Source organism: Vicia villosa, linkage group LG4, assembly GCF_029867415.1.
Source record: "Vicia villosa cultivar HV-30 ecotype Madison, WI linkage group LG4, Vvil1.0, whole genome shotgun sequence".
NCBI lineage: Eukaryota > Viridiplantae > Streptophyta > Magnoliopsida > Fabales > Fabaceae > Vicia > Vicia villosa.
The window spans coordinates 28908966-28927004 of NC_081183.1; the positions used below are offsets into that span (position 1 = coordinate 28908966).

Consider the following 18039-nt stretch of genomic DNA (forward strand, 5'->3'; position numbering starts at 1 on the left):
TGCTTTATAGAGGGTTGCAAACCTATTTTACAACGGTACAACTGCTTTTTCAATGGCCACTTTCGTGTTATGCCAGCTTAAACAATAAAATATGACATGTATGGCTCAAATGTTGGATGTAAGGTACATTTTAGATACTATTTTACTCCAATTTCTATTATGCTGCCAGTTCATAGAATGCATGAATGAAAGAGCATGAGTATAGAACAAGGGCCCCGTAATTGTGGTAAACCAGTGAGCTGTGGAAAAATTTGTGTATTGAAATCATATATTTATTTGGAAACTAAGTGATTATAGAATGATTTGTTTTGATAATAATAAAATCTAAATAACTTTTATTAAAGCCATGAAAATGATTCATGTGTATTTGTAATAATTAGGTGAAATTGTCGTGTCTAATAAACATCATTTTAGTTTCTTGAGTTTTGATTATAGTGTTGGAGTGATTTGTTTCTAGATGAGTTTACCACTCACTCCTGGAAAAAGAATGGTAATGAGAAGGGCCAATTAATTTTAATGTTATTTTTTATCTTAATAATAATGAGTTTTTACATGGAAACTATTATCAAATTTGAGTTAATAATTTTTATTTTGTTTAGAGTAAATGTAATGATTATAATATATTAATCCAGCATAATGTAATTTATTTTAATTTTTACTAAAAATTCAATTTATTTACTGTTTTATTGTGTGCAGGGTGTGGATCTATTTTTTGGTCTTAAAGTTTCAATGAAATTTCCATAAATCAACAGCTTATTATGTGGAATTGACAATGCTATTTAAGTTTATGCAAATCTGATTGTTGATGATTTAGGTGAGTAGATACTTACATCATACATGTTTTTGTTTTCTGATATTTTGAATTGCCCATAATTACTTTAATAAGGGACTTACTTTTTAAAAAAACAAAATTTAAAAGTTAATTCTAGGAGAGGTCATTTATAACTTTGTTAAATCACAATGAATTCAAATCACCGTCTCCCTATTTTTTTTTTAACATTTTGGTTTTCATAATTGTGAATACTAGTGTCTTACCCGTGCGTTCGCACGGGTACCCGTCGTTTTCGCGCATTGTGATTGAGAAAAATACAAAGTATTAGTAAAAGACTAAATTTTGGTTAAAATGGGTAAAGTTATAAAAATATTAATATCAATATTTCAACTTTATATGCTAACATTTTATGTTCTATAACTACTAAAGTATTTTTTTACATATATCTTCCTTTTTGAGTCAATAATGGCAATAGAACCTTGAAAAACAACTTTGACTGGATATTTAATGACAATCTGCCTTAACATCAGCGTGCTTGATACCTTCTCATTACCCTGAAGAATTAATTGCCAATGATGGAAAAAACAATTAATAGTAATGAAAGGTTACGCATTTAGTTTAATGCATATAAGAAACAACAATAAATTTGCTTTGCAAATTACCTTCCCAACCGAGTCAGCTCAGGGTCTGCCAGTAGCATATCTTGCAATGGTTTCACGCCAGTTTTATCGGAGCTATGGAAACAACAAATATGATTAATATTTTAGTTAAGGAAAAACAGTTTGGTCTAACGTATAAATTGTTGGTCTAGAGTTCAATCTCTAAAGGCATCATTTATTTATATTTATACACTCTCCATCTATGACATATCAGAAATGCATGATACATGATACATGAAAGAAGACATAAGTCTCGTGGACAGATCATCAACTCCACCCGAGAATGATATACTCATGACTAAGGAAAATCCAACCAATGGATTCAATAAAAAAGATGAAAACCTTACCTATAAATATGATCCATTGAAAGTAGTCTGTGGCAAAGTTTGTAGTCACTGCTAACATAAGTAATAGTTAGGCTACCAACATCTGGGTGAGGCCAGCTTCTTGAGGTTGGACCCCGCAATATAAAAGTACCAGGTTCTTGAAATCCTGCTGGACCTTGAAGTGAAGCTTCTGCATCCTCTTTGGTGATGAACCCTTCAATCCATTTAGGTGAAAAGGAATTCCATATAGGGTTTACCCAGTCCCGGGATATTACACACACTACAGGGTACAACCTGCACCACAACTTCTCAAAGTTCTCTTATGTTAAATCTTCTAAAGATATAATATATAACTAAATATTATTTCAAAATATTTAGAATGGTTATAAATGGGTCTATGGATTTCAAAATATTATTTCTGTTGAATCATAAAAAGCTTGAAAAATTATCAATAAACTATTGATTGATGAACTACTTTGTTTAAACCATAAATTGAAATGTCTCCCTGCACCTGCATTGACAGAAAAAAGCCATTACAATCAGCCCTGCATCCAAAACATATGATATCAAAAGCCACAACCATCGATACAAACCGCAACTTCAGCTCAGTGCATATTCAGTTCAGAATAATTGACATTACTAACATTCTGTAATCGTAACCAAATATAAAAAAAACCAAGGGCATTCTGCAGAATAGCTTTAACCGATAATCCATCATTATACTAAGCATTCATTAAATATATCCTGGCATTCACATCGATAATCATTGCGGCATTCATCATTCAAATCTTTTGAATATTTTTCTGATTAGTACATCCGTTTTTAATTTGATCAATGTATAAGAATAAAGATATTGATTCCATTAGACATATTAGAAAGATAAACTTCATTCCAGGCCAGAAAAGTTATAAAAGAGGTATCATCATAAACCTACCACATCTTAGTTTGTATTATGCATAAAACTTACTGCATAGTTGTTTTTACTTTAGGAGGGTTCATTCACAATACATTTTTAAAACGGTTCGTCACACTACATTTTCTTATTCATACCTTGTATCTAATTCAACATTACAAAATCAAAGCATGGAAATCAATGGTAACTTTACAAAATTCTCACCTTTGCAAGTCTAGAAAGTTTGGATCACACTGCATCCAGAGGAACACCCCCATCAATCCACTTCTTCTCTGGCTACTTTGACGCAAAGTCGGTATCCCGTTAAACACAGATGTAAAAAGCCAATACTCAACCCAAACAGAAACGCTATTCGAAAGTGCTAGTGTTATAGCAGATGCTTTCTTCGGTATAGCCAACAACCTGTACAATAAACACATAGTTTACATACACACATTAAACCAACATAAGTCAATCATCACATTCAATGTCCAGACAGTGATGCACATATTAACTTGAGGCCAAATTGTAAACAATCATCAAAGTTCTCACCTAAATTGAAATCCAAGCTAAAGGACTATTAGAGAAGGATCATACCAAAGTTATAAGAGGTCACTGCAAATACTTGTTTTCGATATTCACTTCTAAGTCATGATTTGATGCATAATTTATAAATTCAGAAAGGGCAGCAAATCTCCTGCCATTGGCTGTTTGATGCAAAAGATAAACTTCCTTAAAACTACTCCTATGAACAGGAATAATAATGCTTCCCTACCCATAATCATACCCACATTCACAAATCAAAGCTATACATGGAATAATAATGCTCCCCTTCCGCTCTTATCCTGTTTGGAGGCTCAACTGGAGTCGCCATTTCCTACCAATCATCAACGACAACAACATCATCAACAAATAACAATCATGATTATAAACAATTCAATACAGAGTGAAAAGAATTAGTTTGGTAAATAGTTAATATCAATCATTATTACTAAAAACCCAAATCCTTCTAGAGTTGCAACACAGAACACAACTTGAATGAAAATTAAACAGAAGCTAAACCTTAAACTCCAATGATTCCGCCTGAGAGTCAACGCAAGGAATAAAAGCACAGAGAAGACGCTGACATTGGTTATCATTAGAACCTTTAACTTAATTGGAGAAACCCAAATCGAAATGAATCGCCATCTGAAATTCAAAGCATAAACAAAATCAAAATACTGCAAAGAACCAATTAATCTGCATAATCTCAAAAAATAACCAAAATTTGGCCATAGTAGAAAACAACCTGAGCAGGATGCCAACAGAATGAAAAAATGCTTGCAGAACTGAGGCACCACCAAATCCAGCACCCAAATACACTTTGTCGTCCATGATTTCCCTCTGTACACTCATAGGCAAGACACATGATAAATTAGTACCTTACTTGAAGTGCAAAATACATGTAATAAAGTCATATTCTATCTGAGCTTCAGTAGTTAGAAAACGAAAACGATAGCGAAAAAGTGCACATTCCATAGAAAGAAACCGTTTCCTCAAGCCCTCCCTAGTCATACAGGTAGAAATTCAAGTTATTTAGTATATATTGAATAACTCAGATGTTGTTTGGATTTCTTTATGAATATACTATGCTTTCGAAATCTGCTTGAGATTGATCCTTGCATTGGTCTGGAAAATTGTCATTTAGGCTCATAATGCAAGTTTGAAATATGAGGATGAGGAATGAACCACTTCCTCCATAAAGTCATTTTTTAAAGATAATTATATAGAACAGACGGGTTTATTATGTTCAAATCCATAACATAACATGTTGCTTCATGTAATATCTAAAAATGTCAAAATATATAGATATTACATCAGACTTACCAAAACTCGATGTCCAATTAGGATTTACCAGCACTCTACAAAATCGAAATCAAAATTATAACCGCCAATATAATAAATTATAAACTATAACGATCAAGAAATGAAATGGGTAAGACTTACGATGTGATAGATAAGGTTGCTTTTTAAATGCTTCAGTGACATCTTCATCAGACCAACCCCACTTGTTAAAGGCATCAACTTTCTGCTTCCACCTGGTTTTGGTTACTGATGTTTTCCCAATGAAAGCTACACCAAAAGTTGTTTTCAAAGGGTTAAACCCAAAACCCTTTAATTCCTCCAAAAAACTCACCATGTCACGCACCTGCAATGTCCGGTTCCTGATTCAAAGAATTCTGGCAATGTTTGCGTCGGCTACTCCATTCTCAATGAGCAATCTGATATTTTCTGGCACATTGTTGTCTCCAAAGAAAGATGGATTATGAAATTCACAAGCAATAGTATCCTTGTGAGAGTGAAAGAATGTACGAACCAATTCATAGGTTGGAGCTATATTATTCTCCAAGCTTGGACAAAAGACTCTAGGGTCCTTACTGATAAGGTTAGGCTCTCCAGAAACAAACCCTGAAAAACAGAAACAAAAAATATCAAAAAATTGAACTAACCCAACTTACAAAATTAACCAAAGATACAAACTTTATAAGCATTGCCTCACTATATGAGCTCATTTTAGTAAAATATGAGCTCAGTTGTTGTATGTGTGTGTCCTCATGCAATGGCGGACATCCCACTGGCAGTGCCGTAGGCCGCCTCGGTGCCTTTGAGCGTTGCCAGCTTGTGGATGAGATTGAGGACAGTTGGATTAAAATGAGCTCATATAGCTATGTATTGCCGAATGATCAAACAGATTATGAACCTTGAGCTCATACTTTTCAGTAGCTTTCAACCACTTGTCATGGTGAGGCTTAGATCTCAAACATTTTATTGCACCACCCTTGAAATCCATTATTCCTTAAAAACACCATTCCAACAGCGAGACATTAGTTAAATAAGCCTTTTTTATTGACAATAACACAGTTTGTCATTAACAAATGTATCATTCTCTTCAAGTTATCTACAACCATCTCAATATTAAAAATGATGAAAAGGAAATAATGCAAACTAATGTTCAAATTAAATCTTCTATGAATTGACTATTCCAATTGTTAACTCAGAAAGATGTATACCAAAAGTATTATTTCAGCCCCAACATTAATAAGAAAAAGCCATTAATCAGAAATTTGCATGCTAAAAGTATGAATTACCGGTTGATTTACTAAATCAGCTCCAACATTGAATGATTGAAGGGTGTGAATACTGAGTCTGAATATCCATCAAAGATATTCCTACATTGACACGCTTTGCACCAGAGGCACGTTTGTGCATGACTCCGCCTAAATTACAGAAAAACTATTAGAATCAACAAATATATCAACACAATAAACCACCAAATTCAAAAATAAAAAACAAAGAAATTAATGCCTACCAGCCAAAGACACAGAAACATCCCGAAGGTGTTACCCGTCGCTTAAACCTTCATATTCCTTGATACATTGTTCAATAGACATAGTGACATGGAAATTGTGTGGATATGGGTTTCTCCCTTCTGCCTTTTCAGCCACAAAATGCTTTAGCCTATTCTTCAGGTATTACTGCAGCGAAACAAAACCCAAGTAAACAAAAAAATGAAAAAATTAATTTCGAGTAAATAGATTGGGGTTTAAATTGATTCTGCAATGCTATTTTAGACTTACCAGACTAAACACACAATATGAACAAAATGCTGATGGTAAATATATAGATCTATACAAATACACGTCCCGTTGCATGATCCCGCATGATCAAAACCTTAATGAACTCCCCATATGTCGCGAAGTACTCCTTGAGACTTTCCTCATCCGTGTCTCACGATATTCCTCCAATGAAGAGCTTGCCGAGATCCGATTCCATCTGTTCAATTACCAATCACAACCAACCATCAAGGAAAAGTTATTTTGAACCCTTCCCTTCAACAATCAAGGAAAAGTTAAGCAAAAATCAGAATCAAACATACTTCAGAAGGAGAAAGGGAATAACAGAAAACATAAATAAGTACCTGTAAAATTCACTCGAATTATTGTTGCTCTGCTTTATTGTGTTTGAATCTTATTGAATTTTGTGGTTGATATTTTCACTATGATTTTTAATTAAATCTATTATCAATAAGAAAAATAAACCATAGCTCAGTAAATAGATCAAAATATAAGTCCAGAACCACTGTTTGAACAATCGAAACCGATACACACCTATCTCATCGATTCCACCATTAACACAACAATTCGAGTGATAAGAAGAAGAGATAAACAGCGTACCTCGATTTTGTGCTCCCATAACAGACCGGTATTTTCTTCAAATCTCTTTCGCGTTTTGGGTTGGATACGTTATGTATCGTGATTTGTCTGCAGATCAAGCTTCTGTATTGACATCGAGAACCTATTGAAAATAAAAAACGTACATCAGTAAGATTTGAATCACAACCCCATTGTTCACATAACCACTCACCGTTTAATTAAACCCGACAACTCTGAAGGGTCGTGAGAAAGCGAAACCAATCACCGCGAGCATCATCCTTCCGGCCAGGATCGACGCAGCCGCAGACACCATACAGGAAGATGAAATCAAAGAAGAAGAAAAAAGTAAAAAAAACCTCGACGCCTTTGGAGGAAGCAGCGGGAGCGCAAGCAATGGAAGGAAGCAAAATATCAGGATCGAGAATCAGGATTGATAGTGAGAAAGAGAAAAATAGGAGAGCGAAGAATCTGTCATAAAAAACAGAAACGCAATGGATTGTGGATTGTAAACGGTTTGAGAATTTGGAAGAGGATGGTTGAAGGGCAGTTATGAGGAAAATGATTTGAGAACCGTTTTGGGAATTTGGAAGAGAATGGTTGAAGGACAGTTACGATGAAGAGAGTGGAAATTGAAGAACCATTGAGGCTGTTTTGAGGATGCTGATGTGGATCAACCATAGAAGAGTTGCTGATGTGGATAGTCTAAGAAAGTCCCAAATGGTAGACTTTTCTTATATGATAGATTATAAGATTGATGTAGAATATCCACAGCAATGAAATTTTAATTAGATTTTAAGTATTGTCATCCGAAATTAATTTTTAGACAATTGAATTGAACATTATCGATTGACATAATTGCATTTTTTTTTTCATTTTTCAGATTGATGTAGATGAGTCTTTAATGCAAAGTTGATGAAGAGAGACTGTTATATAAAATTGATGGAGAATTTAAATGTTAATTATCATTTTTCAATGTTACTATATTTATTGATATAGGTTTTATATTTATATTGACAATTTAATATTTGATTAGTTGCCACTAAAAATAATCATTGATAATTAATAGTATTGATTATGGAATCTGCATTAAATTAGTATGGATTAAATTATATTAAAATAAGTTTAAATATTTTTGGACTTAAATATTACATCAATCCATTAACCAAAAATAACCGTCCGTAATAACCCGAAAAGACATATTTATATCAATAGTTTTTATTATTCACTTATTGTCTAGCATGTTTTCTTTCACCAATTGCATGTTGTCAATCACACCAATAAATGCATGTCACAAAAATGTTATTGTAGAAACTAGAAAGATTTAAATAAAAATTTTTCATTTTTTTAAAATTTGTAATGCGCTCCTGTGAACTTTATCACCAAAACTACTCATTTATTATTGTGGTTTAAGGAAACAATGATAATGCTATTTATAAATTTTAATAATTAATGTGAATTTTATCATTGAAACTCACTATTTTCATTGATAACCATCACCATAATATATTTTTTTTTTAATTTTAATCAATAAAATATTTATAAATATTTATAGTTATTAGTGATATTTGTAAATATTTATAGTTATTAGAAATTGTTTGGATTTATCGTGTTGATAATTTGATACATATATATATATATATATATATATATATATATATATATATATATATATATATATATATATATATATATATATATATATATATATATATATATATATATATATATATATACACACACACACACACACACACACACACACACACACATACACATTATTGAACTAACCCTACATGCATGAGATATTTATCCATCCATCATCACGTCATATTCATACATACATGAAATGATCTTGAGGTATGTCATCCCTTTTATTCATAATACCTCTTATACTTAAGTTTATTTACATTGATATCTTTGTTTATACTCACCCTTTTGTATACATGATACACATAACATGTCTTACACACCACTTGAGATACTCACCCTTAATGCTTGCTTGAGATGTTTAATTCTTCATTGATGCTAGAAATCCAAAGGAATGAGAATGGTACTGAATAAAATTGTCAAGGTACTCACTCTCTTTTTCCACCTCTTTTACTTTGAGCTTATTATTGTTAAAGCTTTGCACCCCTCTTTGTTTTAAATATGGTTTTGTATTGTTAAAGTTCAACCTCTTTTAAATCAATTTTTGGTTTTGTATTGTTAAAGTTCAACCACTACTCTTTTAATCACCTTTGCCTTGTATTGTAAAAGCTTGCCACCTTTTAAAACTTATTAAGTATTGTTAAAGTTTAACATTTTAAAAACTCGTTGAGTATTGTTAAAGCTCAACACCCAAAAATATTTTCCTTATTGCACTTAAGGGGTATGTAGGCACAAGATGAGATGTCTTGCCAAACACACTTTTAAAATTTCTTTTCTCATGCCTCCCACTCTATTTAAACAAACAAACAAAAAAACACATAAACATTTTGTAATAACAATAACAACAAATATATATTTTCAAAGAGGTTCCTACGGAGTACCGTAGATGTGAAGGGTGCTAATACTTTCCCCTTTCATAACCAACCACTGAACCTAATATCTCTGTCTTTTTATTAGTTTTGTTTTAAAAACTTATGTGGTTTTATTTCGCTCTTTTTCCCATTTCCTTTGAAAACAATAAAGTGTGGTGGCGACTCTACTAAAATGTCTGAGCTAAGACAATCAATGGCTTTAGCATCAATTTTTCACCGCTACGATCATGACAAATTCTTATTCATAATAACACTTAATTTTGACAAAAAATGAAAATATGGAAGTGTGATTCAAATCACATGCTGTCAGGATTTGAATAAAAGTATGTTGGGAAGCTAAGGTTTTACTTATGGGAGTATAATTTGAATCATAGAAGTTCCTGGCTCGAATCAAACATATTACATAAAAGAAGAATTTTCTTATGTCTATTTGATTCGTATCACCCCACTCTATTATTGAAATTAAAGAAGTTTGTTTCGAATTACAAATATAATTGACTCGAATCAAACAGAGATAGCATTTTGGATTTTTGTTATATGGTTTTGATTTGTATAAGATCATTTGTTGACTCAAGTGACATGAATCGAATGATAAAATGGGTTTATTTGAATCATTTGAGAAATTTTTCTATGTTGTTGGATCTTAATTCAAATTATTTACTCTTTGGCTCGATTTATACTTCTTGCTTATAACTTGAATAAATATAATTTTCTCTCATTTGTTTGCTAGATTTCTAGAACATATACAAATCATTTCTCAATTCCCTTTCATAATGTTCATAATATAAACATCCACTTTAAGATTTAGAACCGTAACACACATTTTCTATCAACTTTCAAAATGGGTTTTTAATATTATTTTAAGTTTTGCCAACGAAAGATGTTCATCTTCAACCTCTGGCATCATCAGTTATTGGTTGAATTAAATTATCATCTTAAGTGTGAGATCTATGAGGAGGATTGCTCTTGTGATTAATATTTTATGAATATTTCTTGAGGATTATAGTGGTTTACATCTTTGTGTAGTGTTGTGGCTGGGATCGACAAATCCAAAAAAAAGAAGGGGGTTTTTCTCACTAGGACTACTTTGGTAGATTTGTGTGGAAGCCTGCAAAAAAAAGATGGAGTTTATCTCATCTCCATATAATCTAAGGCTCAAGGGACCTGTAGGATCGAGTAAATATCATTGTAGAATGGAGGCTTGGAGTAACATTCTTGGAGTTGGAAGATTTAAGTCAGAGTCGAGTAAATATTTACAAGAGCTCAATGTCTGACACTTTTTTAAAGAAATAATATATATTAAAGATGATAAAATGGGAAAAAAATCCAAAATCAATAGAGTATAACAATAATTAGCACAAGAGGGGCCATAAAGAACGGAAAAAATCATTAGAGAACAAGCAAAATAACTAAAACACGGCTAATAAACAACCATAAACAGGATCAACCAAAAACAAAGTAATAAAGAAACTTTAGTACAAAAGCCTACACTCCAAAATTTGAACCGCCGAAGAACCAAGCTAGATCTCAAAAAATTGGCCTTATAATTAATAAAAAATAAATTTCACATGAAAACCAAAGCCATTACTTCCTTCAAGGAGAGGGACCAACCTCTTGAACCGTTATTAGTTTAGGCACAAGTTAAGGTTATGAATCTATTCAGAGAGTAAGGTTGAGATTGGTGGTGACCTCCAAAGAAACAAATACCAAGCAATAAAATACTCTTATCTTCCACATTTCTTAGAGATCTTGAGAAAAGCTTATTGTTACGCACAAACCAAAAATGGTCCACACCGCAACATGCGAAATAATAAAAAAAAACTCCCCAAAACTTAGCCTTACTTCCTAATGATTGAAAGACATCAAAAAGAATATTGGGATCCATAGGAAGGGTAACTTCAAATCCTAGCCACCTAAAAATCCTATACACAAAACTAGACGCTAAGCTAAAAGTAACAAAAATATTGAAAGTCGATTCTAGCAAATCCTCACACATAATACACGAAATATCCTCATACTCAACTACGACCTTTCTCTTAATTATATTCTCTATAGAAGGGAACCTAACATGCAGAAGCTGCCAAGAAAAAACCTTTACATTAGAGGAAGCCCAACTCTCCTTAGTGTCTAAATTGTGTACAAGTTAAAGAGGATTTGGATCGAAGATTGTTATGTTTAGTATTATTTGAATTGTGAATGTAATAAGGAAGTCTATGTAAATTTGTCAAAATCAAAGTGGAAGAACGACAAACATTAAATGGACAATGGAGTAAGCATAGCGAGGATAAATTGTTGAACCACTATACATGTGCAGTATTTTCTTTTTCTCTCTCTATTTACATGTTGTTTAGAATTGCCTGTTTAGGTTGACTGTTTTATAAGAACTGTATGTTGTTAGATTTTATTGTATTGATATCGATTTCATTAACTAGTTTTAGAATTTGTTAGATTGAGACTCTAGAACATTTCTTGTTGTTGACTAAATCTAAATATTGTAATGTTAGATTTCTCACTCAATTGATTAGACTCATATTACATACCTTGTGTAAAATTGATTTTCATTCAATTGACATACTGATTTTATTGGTATTTGTAGTGTTATATTTGTAAAAGACTAGGCTAGGGCGGGAGCTTTGCAACCCCAAGGAGAGGTGACACCACTGCAAGGAAGCCTTAACTACCCTAAATTGTTATAAACCTACTAAGGCCTATGAGAATCTCCTACCCTTATAGGGATACCACACACATGTACTTTGTGACAAGTGCAATGGCGTCCACCGAAGATAGCAGATAAAAACTTTACACTCTAATACAAACACCATAGACGAAGGTTTCGTTGGTGAAGGAAGTTCCTAGTCCTCCCGAAGGAAATACACAAGGCAGGTATTTGCTACAAATTTGATATCTCCTAGTTTCCCTAGGGGTGAACAAAGGGAAATGAGGGTTAACATCATCTTTTCCGACAGGGATGCCATCAGAGTCAACCCCCATGATAATGACCATATGGCCATCATGATGCAACATGACAATTGGGATATCAAGCGAGTCAACCCCAACAATGTCAAAGAGTTTAGGGGCTCGTTAATAGGATTGTTAGGCGAACATGTACAAGAAAGGGGCCATAAAACCCTACAGACAACATTTGGCGAGGGAGCAAATGCCGAGGCGATTAAAGTCAAGTACCTCATCGTGGAATCCTTGTCTCCGTACAATATCATCCTAGGTCGACCCTCCATCAATGCATCAGGAGTAATTATTTCCATTTAGTACCTGGTCCTAAAGTACCACTGCTTGATGGATGAGTCAGTGCAATTCGAGGAGACATGCAAATCACTCAAAAATGCTGTCAGAATAGCAGCATGTGCGACACATTTTTCCAAGAAGTTATGGCATTTTTTAGCTTCATGAGATTTCATCAATTTGTTTATTTTTCTTATTTATTCTCATGTGTGTGTCTAAGTCTTCTCCATTCTAGTAGTCGTAACTTCTACAGTGAAAATACTACATAATTTTTATGGTTAGGATAATTCCAGCTACAAATCGATCTTTTCCAGAACTCTTTGAAAGCGTTGTTAAAATTTACAAAAATGTAAACAAATATAAGTAAAATCTATCAAAATTAATTAAAATATGATAAGAAATGTGTAATGACTGACTGTCATGAGAACACCAAACTTGAAATTTTCCTTATCTAGGAACAAACTCAAGAATCCAGATTCTACACAAACATATAGCAACTTTACATGCTTGGATGATAATGTCTAAGTTTGATGCTACTTTTCAAATAATTAAGATCTTATCCAAACCAAAATGTTCTAATAGTGAGGTAGAATATGATAAGATGATGAAGTTAAGTAATGCTTTATCCATGAAATATTCTCCTCAATTTGGAGGTGTGATAGGGTTGGTACGTGCAAAACAATCTGACACTCTAACTAGAAATGTTTTTAGGTTTTCAAGAGTGTGTTCCTTGTTTTTGTGGATGTGACCCTTTATATAGGGGTTTTACTAAGGTTTTTTATGGCTCTTGTTCTTCAGCTCTAATCATAGCCGCTTAGGCCAACAAATGTCAATATATAATTTATTATGACATCTGTCAACCTTAATTTAGTTCCCTACCTGAAAGTTTATACCTGCTTCATAGGTCCTATATAACCTTTTCCTTTATCCATTAATATATTTACCTTTTGGATTTAAATGGTTCAATTGTACTACTCCTCATTAGATCAAGTTTGGTACTGAGACCGATTAGAACCAATCAAGATTTTGGCTTATGAGTTATTATACCTACGGGCCAATTCTATCCTTGCCAAGGCCCATGTATGAACAACTTCCAAAATCATGGTTAAGTACAATTCCTTTCTCAAATCTCAAGATTTATAAATCAAAATACATTTATTGTGCTCGTATCTACTCATTTTTCTCTCTTCCTCACAAATTAAAATTGACAAGTGTATCGCTCAATCAACATTAAAAAATAATTTTACCATAAGCACGAACAATTTTTAAACAGTCTATTAAATCAAAATTATTGCACTCATTTTTTAGGTTTTAAAGATTGTAATATGACTTGAGTTAAAGTAGGAAACATTTAGTTGTTTGTGTTAGGTGCTAAATGTTTTCGTTCATCCTATCTTTCATATAAATGTTAAATTTCTTTTGCACATAAAAAAGAGTTTGAAACTTAGAGAGAAAATTAGTAATATGGCAAGTAAGTACCAGAGTTGTGTCACGTCATTACTATTATTAGGCTGAAGGGTTCAAGTGGTTATAGTGTTACTTTTAGATTTATCATTTTACCTGTTTATCTTAATAATTTCTATGTTAATAATAGGTATAATTCTTATGCAGTAAAAGCATACAGAAGAGGAGTGCTAGTAACACACTCTATTTTGTTAGTAACTTTTATTCTAAAATATAGAGAAATTATTTGTGCTTTATTGAATCAGAAATGTTATTTTTACACCAAACCTTACACCTACACCGTATGTACAAACGACACTGTTCATGTACGGATGACATTGTTCATGTACGGAAGAATACTATTCATGTACGGACGTTTATTTTTAATACATGGACGTGCATTAACCAACTTCATTACTGCATTAATCAAGTTTTTACACTGGATTAACCAAATTTAAAATTGTAAAATACTGTTGGGTATAAGTATTGGTGTAACAAATAGGTGTATGAATAGCATTCTTCTTATTGAATATATCCCTCCACAAATTACATGAACACGAGAGAACTTTGGTTTTCCCTTCAATCAGTTCAAAATCAACACTTCCTTCATTCCTTCATTGGCGTCTGATTGGTGATTTCAACACTTGACTGATTCTTATAACACAATTCATAACAAACAAAAGGGGCTTCTTTCACAAATTGCAGGAACAAGAAATGTTAGGAAACATGTTAATTAGTGTGATCATATTAATTGTTTCAATTTCTCTACCAATGCTTCCAAGCTTACCTATTCAGGATCAATCTATAAGTTTGTCATCTTAAAAGCTTTTGGTTCTACGATTCATCTTCTTAAGGAAACTATGACCAATAAGTGATTTAGAACTTTAGTCATATAATTGGTTTATCAAATTTATAGGGAAGTACATCATTGTGTGAATAAATTTAGTCGCAATAGCTTTAGAACTTTAGTCACAGAGTATATTATGGATTTATTTCTTTTTTTTTTGGTTTGGACATGTGGTGAATGAATGAATATTGGAGTGTATGGTTTGGGCTTTTTTAAGCCTTTAACATGGAAATTTAACATACCACCTTTAAAATTATTTCTGCCACCTCCCGTATTTTCGTATTGATAAAAAAACTCTTATTATTATTTATCTAAAAAATAGTTATATTTCTTTAAAGAAATTCAGTTTTGAAATTTCTGGTATGTCTGCAGATAAAATTCTTTACTTGTGTGGTATAGAGCCGACAGCATCTTCGACGGATTTCTATACAAAATTTATGGAGTTTTTACATATACCATAAGTTTCCTATTCAACTAATACAATTTTGAGTTGTTTTCACGTATTTATGAAAGTGATAGTTTCATAATTATGTGTTGTAATTGACAGATATTTAAGTCTCGATCTGAAGTTTTAGCATTGGCACAAACTACTTGTAAATGACATGGTAATATTATTGTCACTATTCGTTCCGATTCTGCTAATGAAATGCCAGTGAAAAATGATAAATTGATTATGCATTGTGAGAGAAGAGGAAATTTAAAAAATAAAAAAAAAGGAATGCATCCGAAAGCACTAATTTCTCAGACGATATTTATATACTACTACAAATAATACATTTCATGACGAAGCTTTCACCTCAGCCAATAAAAAAGAGGTATTATGCCTTGGCGCGCCACGTTCTATTTTATTTTTAATAATAAAAACAACATTTTCCCTTGGTTTTTAAGAAAACCGAGGGGAAAAACAAATCAGGACACACTTTAAATCCCAGCTTTTGTAGTTTATGTTTTTATTTGTTCATAAGTGTAAGCTAAATGAACTAACTATTCGGTAAATTACATGGTATTATTGTTATCACTATTCATTCTGATTCTGCTAATGGAATGCGAGGAGGAAGGATAAATTGATCATGGATTGTGAGAGAGGAGGAAATTACCTAAAAAAAAGGAATGCATCTGAAAGCACTAATTCCTCATACGACATTTATACACTACTACAAATAATCTATTTAATCACAAAGCTTTCACCTTAGCCAATAAAAAAACGAGGTATTATGCCTTGGTGCGCCATGTTTTATTTTTTTATAATAATAAAAACAACATTTTCCCTTGGTTTTTAAGAAAACCGAGGGGAAAAACAAACCAGGACACGCTTCGAAACCCAACCTTTGCAGTTCATGTTTTTATATGTTCATAAGTGTAAACTAAGTGAACTAACCCTTCGGTTTTTTGATATAACTGAGAGATCAAATAATCAAATTTCACTATAAAAGTACTCGTCAAACAGATTTTAACCTAATCCTTTTTTATATGAAGCCGCCCCAAACTCGCAGACATCATTCTTTTAGTTGGATTAAAAGACAGAAAAATCTTCAATGCTCTTCTATCTGAACAAAACATTTTTCTGCTCTTGCAATCTATCTCACATAATTGTGTTGATGTTGTTGTTGTTGTATTTTTGCTCATTTGATAGATTGCAAGTCTAGAAAATCAATCTTGCTTCAAAAATTTATCGTACATTTCCTCTCTTCAAACAAACAAACTTACACAAAGATGTGAGCTTAACCTTTGAAAAGATTTGTTGTAAATAATTTATCTTAATATTCTGTGTAAACAATGTAATATTTTTAACAAAAGAATTATTCATCTCGATTTTAATCCAAAAACGAGGTGATAGTTTAAAGGATATGATAATTTATCTTGGTTTTATAGTTAAACTGAGGGTTATAATAATCATATTTTACTATAAAAATACTTGTTAAATAGATTTTACCCTAATCCTTAATAATATGAAGCTGCTCCAAAGAGAGAAAATATTTACCATCGCTACAACATATCTCTGAGATGGATTGCAAGTTTAGAAAATAAAAATTCTCATTGGCCTAGGAAACTGATATCTAGCATCTTACATGAAACCTCTAGCATCTAAATCTTAATATCATCAAAGATTTGTTGCATATAATGTATTTTTAATATTCTGTGAAAACAATGTAATTTTAAAAAATAAAATACGCATTCACATCGGTGATTTGTCATGATCGAGGTGATAATTAAGTGTTTTTTCTATACTATATACATCGTCCTTAACAAATCTTTGTCGTTCATTTAATGATTATCAATGCTCAAGAAGTTGACATTAGTGATTCGCGTGAAATCGTAGGGACATCCATTATAAAAGTATATTGAAAATGTAACATAAATGAAACATATGAAACGCTTGAAACCTAAGGACGCTTGGGAAAGTTCTCTATGAAGGATTGCAAGAGCATAAAATTTTCTGGGTTCTAGGTTTGTTTTATAAAATATTTATTCAAACAAAAAATAATTTGATTTTTTATATTAATTATCTTACCTTTTTTTTCATCATATCCAACAGAAGATCTTCCCCAAGATTCTCTAATTCGAAGATCTAAAGTCTAAATCGTGAGGGAATTTGATATTTATCTAAATCCCTAGGGAATTTGATTTTTATCTTAAACTCTAGGGAATTTGAATTTTATTTTAATTTTAATATTATGTGTAAATAATGTAATATTGGGTAAAATAATGTAATATTCTAAGTAAACAATGTAACAACTTTAAAATAATAATAATAATAATCACACCCCTTAGTTCTTGAATAAACCGAGGTAAAAGATACGTTAGTTTTGAAAATAATAAAAGTGCAACTGCAGGGGTTCGAACCTTTGTGCATATAACTATATCCCTTGGTTTTTTAATCACCGAGGTGTTAAGTGGAAACTTTTCATGACGCCCTTCGTTACCTCGCTACTTTAGCTGATGTAAAACGCATTTCGCGTCTGAGGTTAAAAGTGTTATTTGTTGTAGTGATAGCATGAAAGTTAAATATCCCTTTAGGTTGAGATATGTTCCAAATGTAACTATTCGAGGATTTGGATTGCCCTGACATATCAGTGTAATAACAAGATTTGGTTCTATATCTGGCCTTAAGTTTTGATGATAACATTATATGATATCTTAGAGAACA

General features: G+C 32.1%; 1 protein-coding gene and 2 long non-coding RNA genes across 9 annotated transcripts; all 3 read right to left on the reverse strand.

Annotated features, from left to right (window-relative positions):
* Positions 1 to 1045: 1045 nt before the first annotated feature.
* LOC131594664 (SH2 domain-containing protein A-like) lies at positions 1046 to 4037 on the reverse strand. Of its 2 annotated transcripts, none has more exons than XM_058866849.1 (7): positions 3938 to 4037; positions 3712 to 3837; positions 3462 to 3526; positions 2875 to 3072; positions 1779 to 2051; positions 1435 to 1506; positions 1046 to 1326 (listed from the first exon to the last, which is right to left on the reverse strand). In XM_058866849.1, exons 3-7 carry the CDS (start codon positions 3521 to 3523, stop codon positions 1299 to 1301), a joined length of 633 nt encoding a protein of 210 aa, XP_058722832.1. In that variant the 5' UTR covers positions 3524 to 3526; positions 3712 to 3837; positions 3938 to 4037; the 3' UTR covers positions 1046 to 1298. The 2 variants fall into 2 exon arrangements, with proteins under 2 accessions (XP_058722832.1, XP_058722833.1); XM_058866850.1 differs by having other exon boundaries at positions 3441 to 3526.
* Positions 4038 to 4107: 70 nt separating this feature from the next.
* LOC131594666 (uncharacterized) lies at positions 4108 to 6294 on the reverse strand. Of its 5 annotated transcripts, none has more exons than XR_009281439.1 (7): positions 5999 to 6287; positions 5778 to 5906; positions 5170 to 5484; positions 4838 to 5097; positions 4636 to 4761; positions 4516 to 4550; positions 4108 to 4195 (listed from the first exon to the last, which is right to left on the reverse strand). It is a non-coding gene; the product is annotated as an uncharacterized LOC131594666 (long non-coding RNA). The 5 variants fall into 5 exon arrangements; XR_009281441.1 differs by having other exon boundaries at positions 5403 to 5484; positions 5999 to 6278; XR_009281440.1 differs by having other exon boundaries at positions 5390 to 5484; positions 5999 to 6277.
* Positions 6295 to 6647: 353 nt separating this feature from the next.
* On the reverse strand, positions 6648 to 7192 carry LOC131594667 (uncharacterized). Of its 2 annotated transcripts, none has more exons than XR_009281444.1 (3): positions 7054 to 7192; positions 6864 to 6984; positions 6648 to 6704 (listed from the first exon to the last, which is right to left on the reverse strand). It is a non-coding gene; the product is annotated as an uncharacterized LOC131594667 (long non-coding RNA). The 2 variants fall into 2 exon arrangements; XR_009281443.1 differs by having other exon boundaries at positions 6656 to 6685.
* Between the last annotated feature and the right edge of the window lie 10847 nt (positions 7193 to 18039).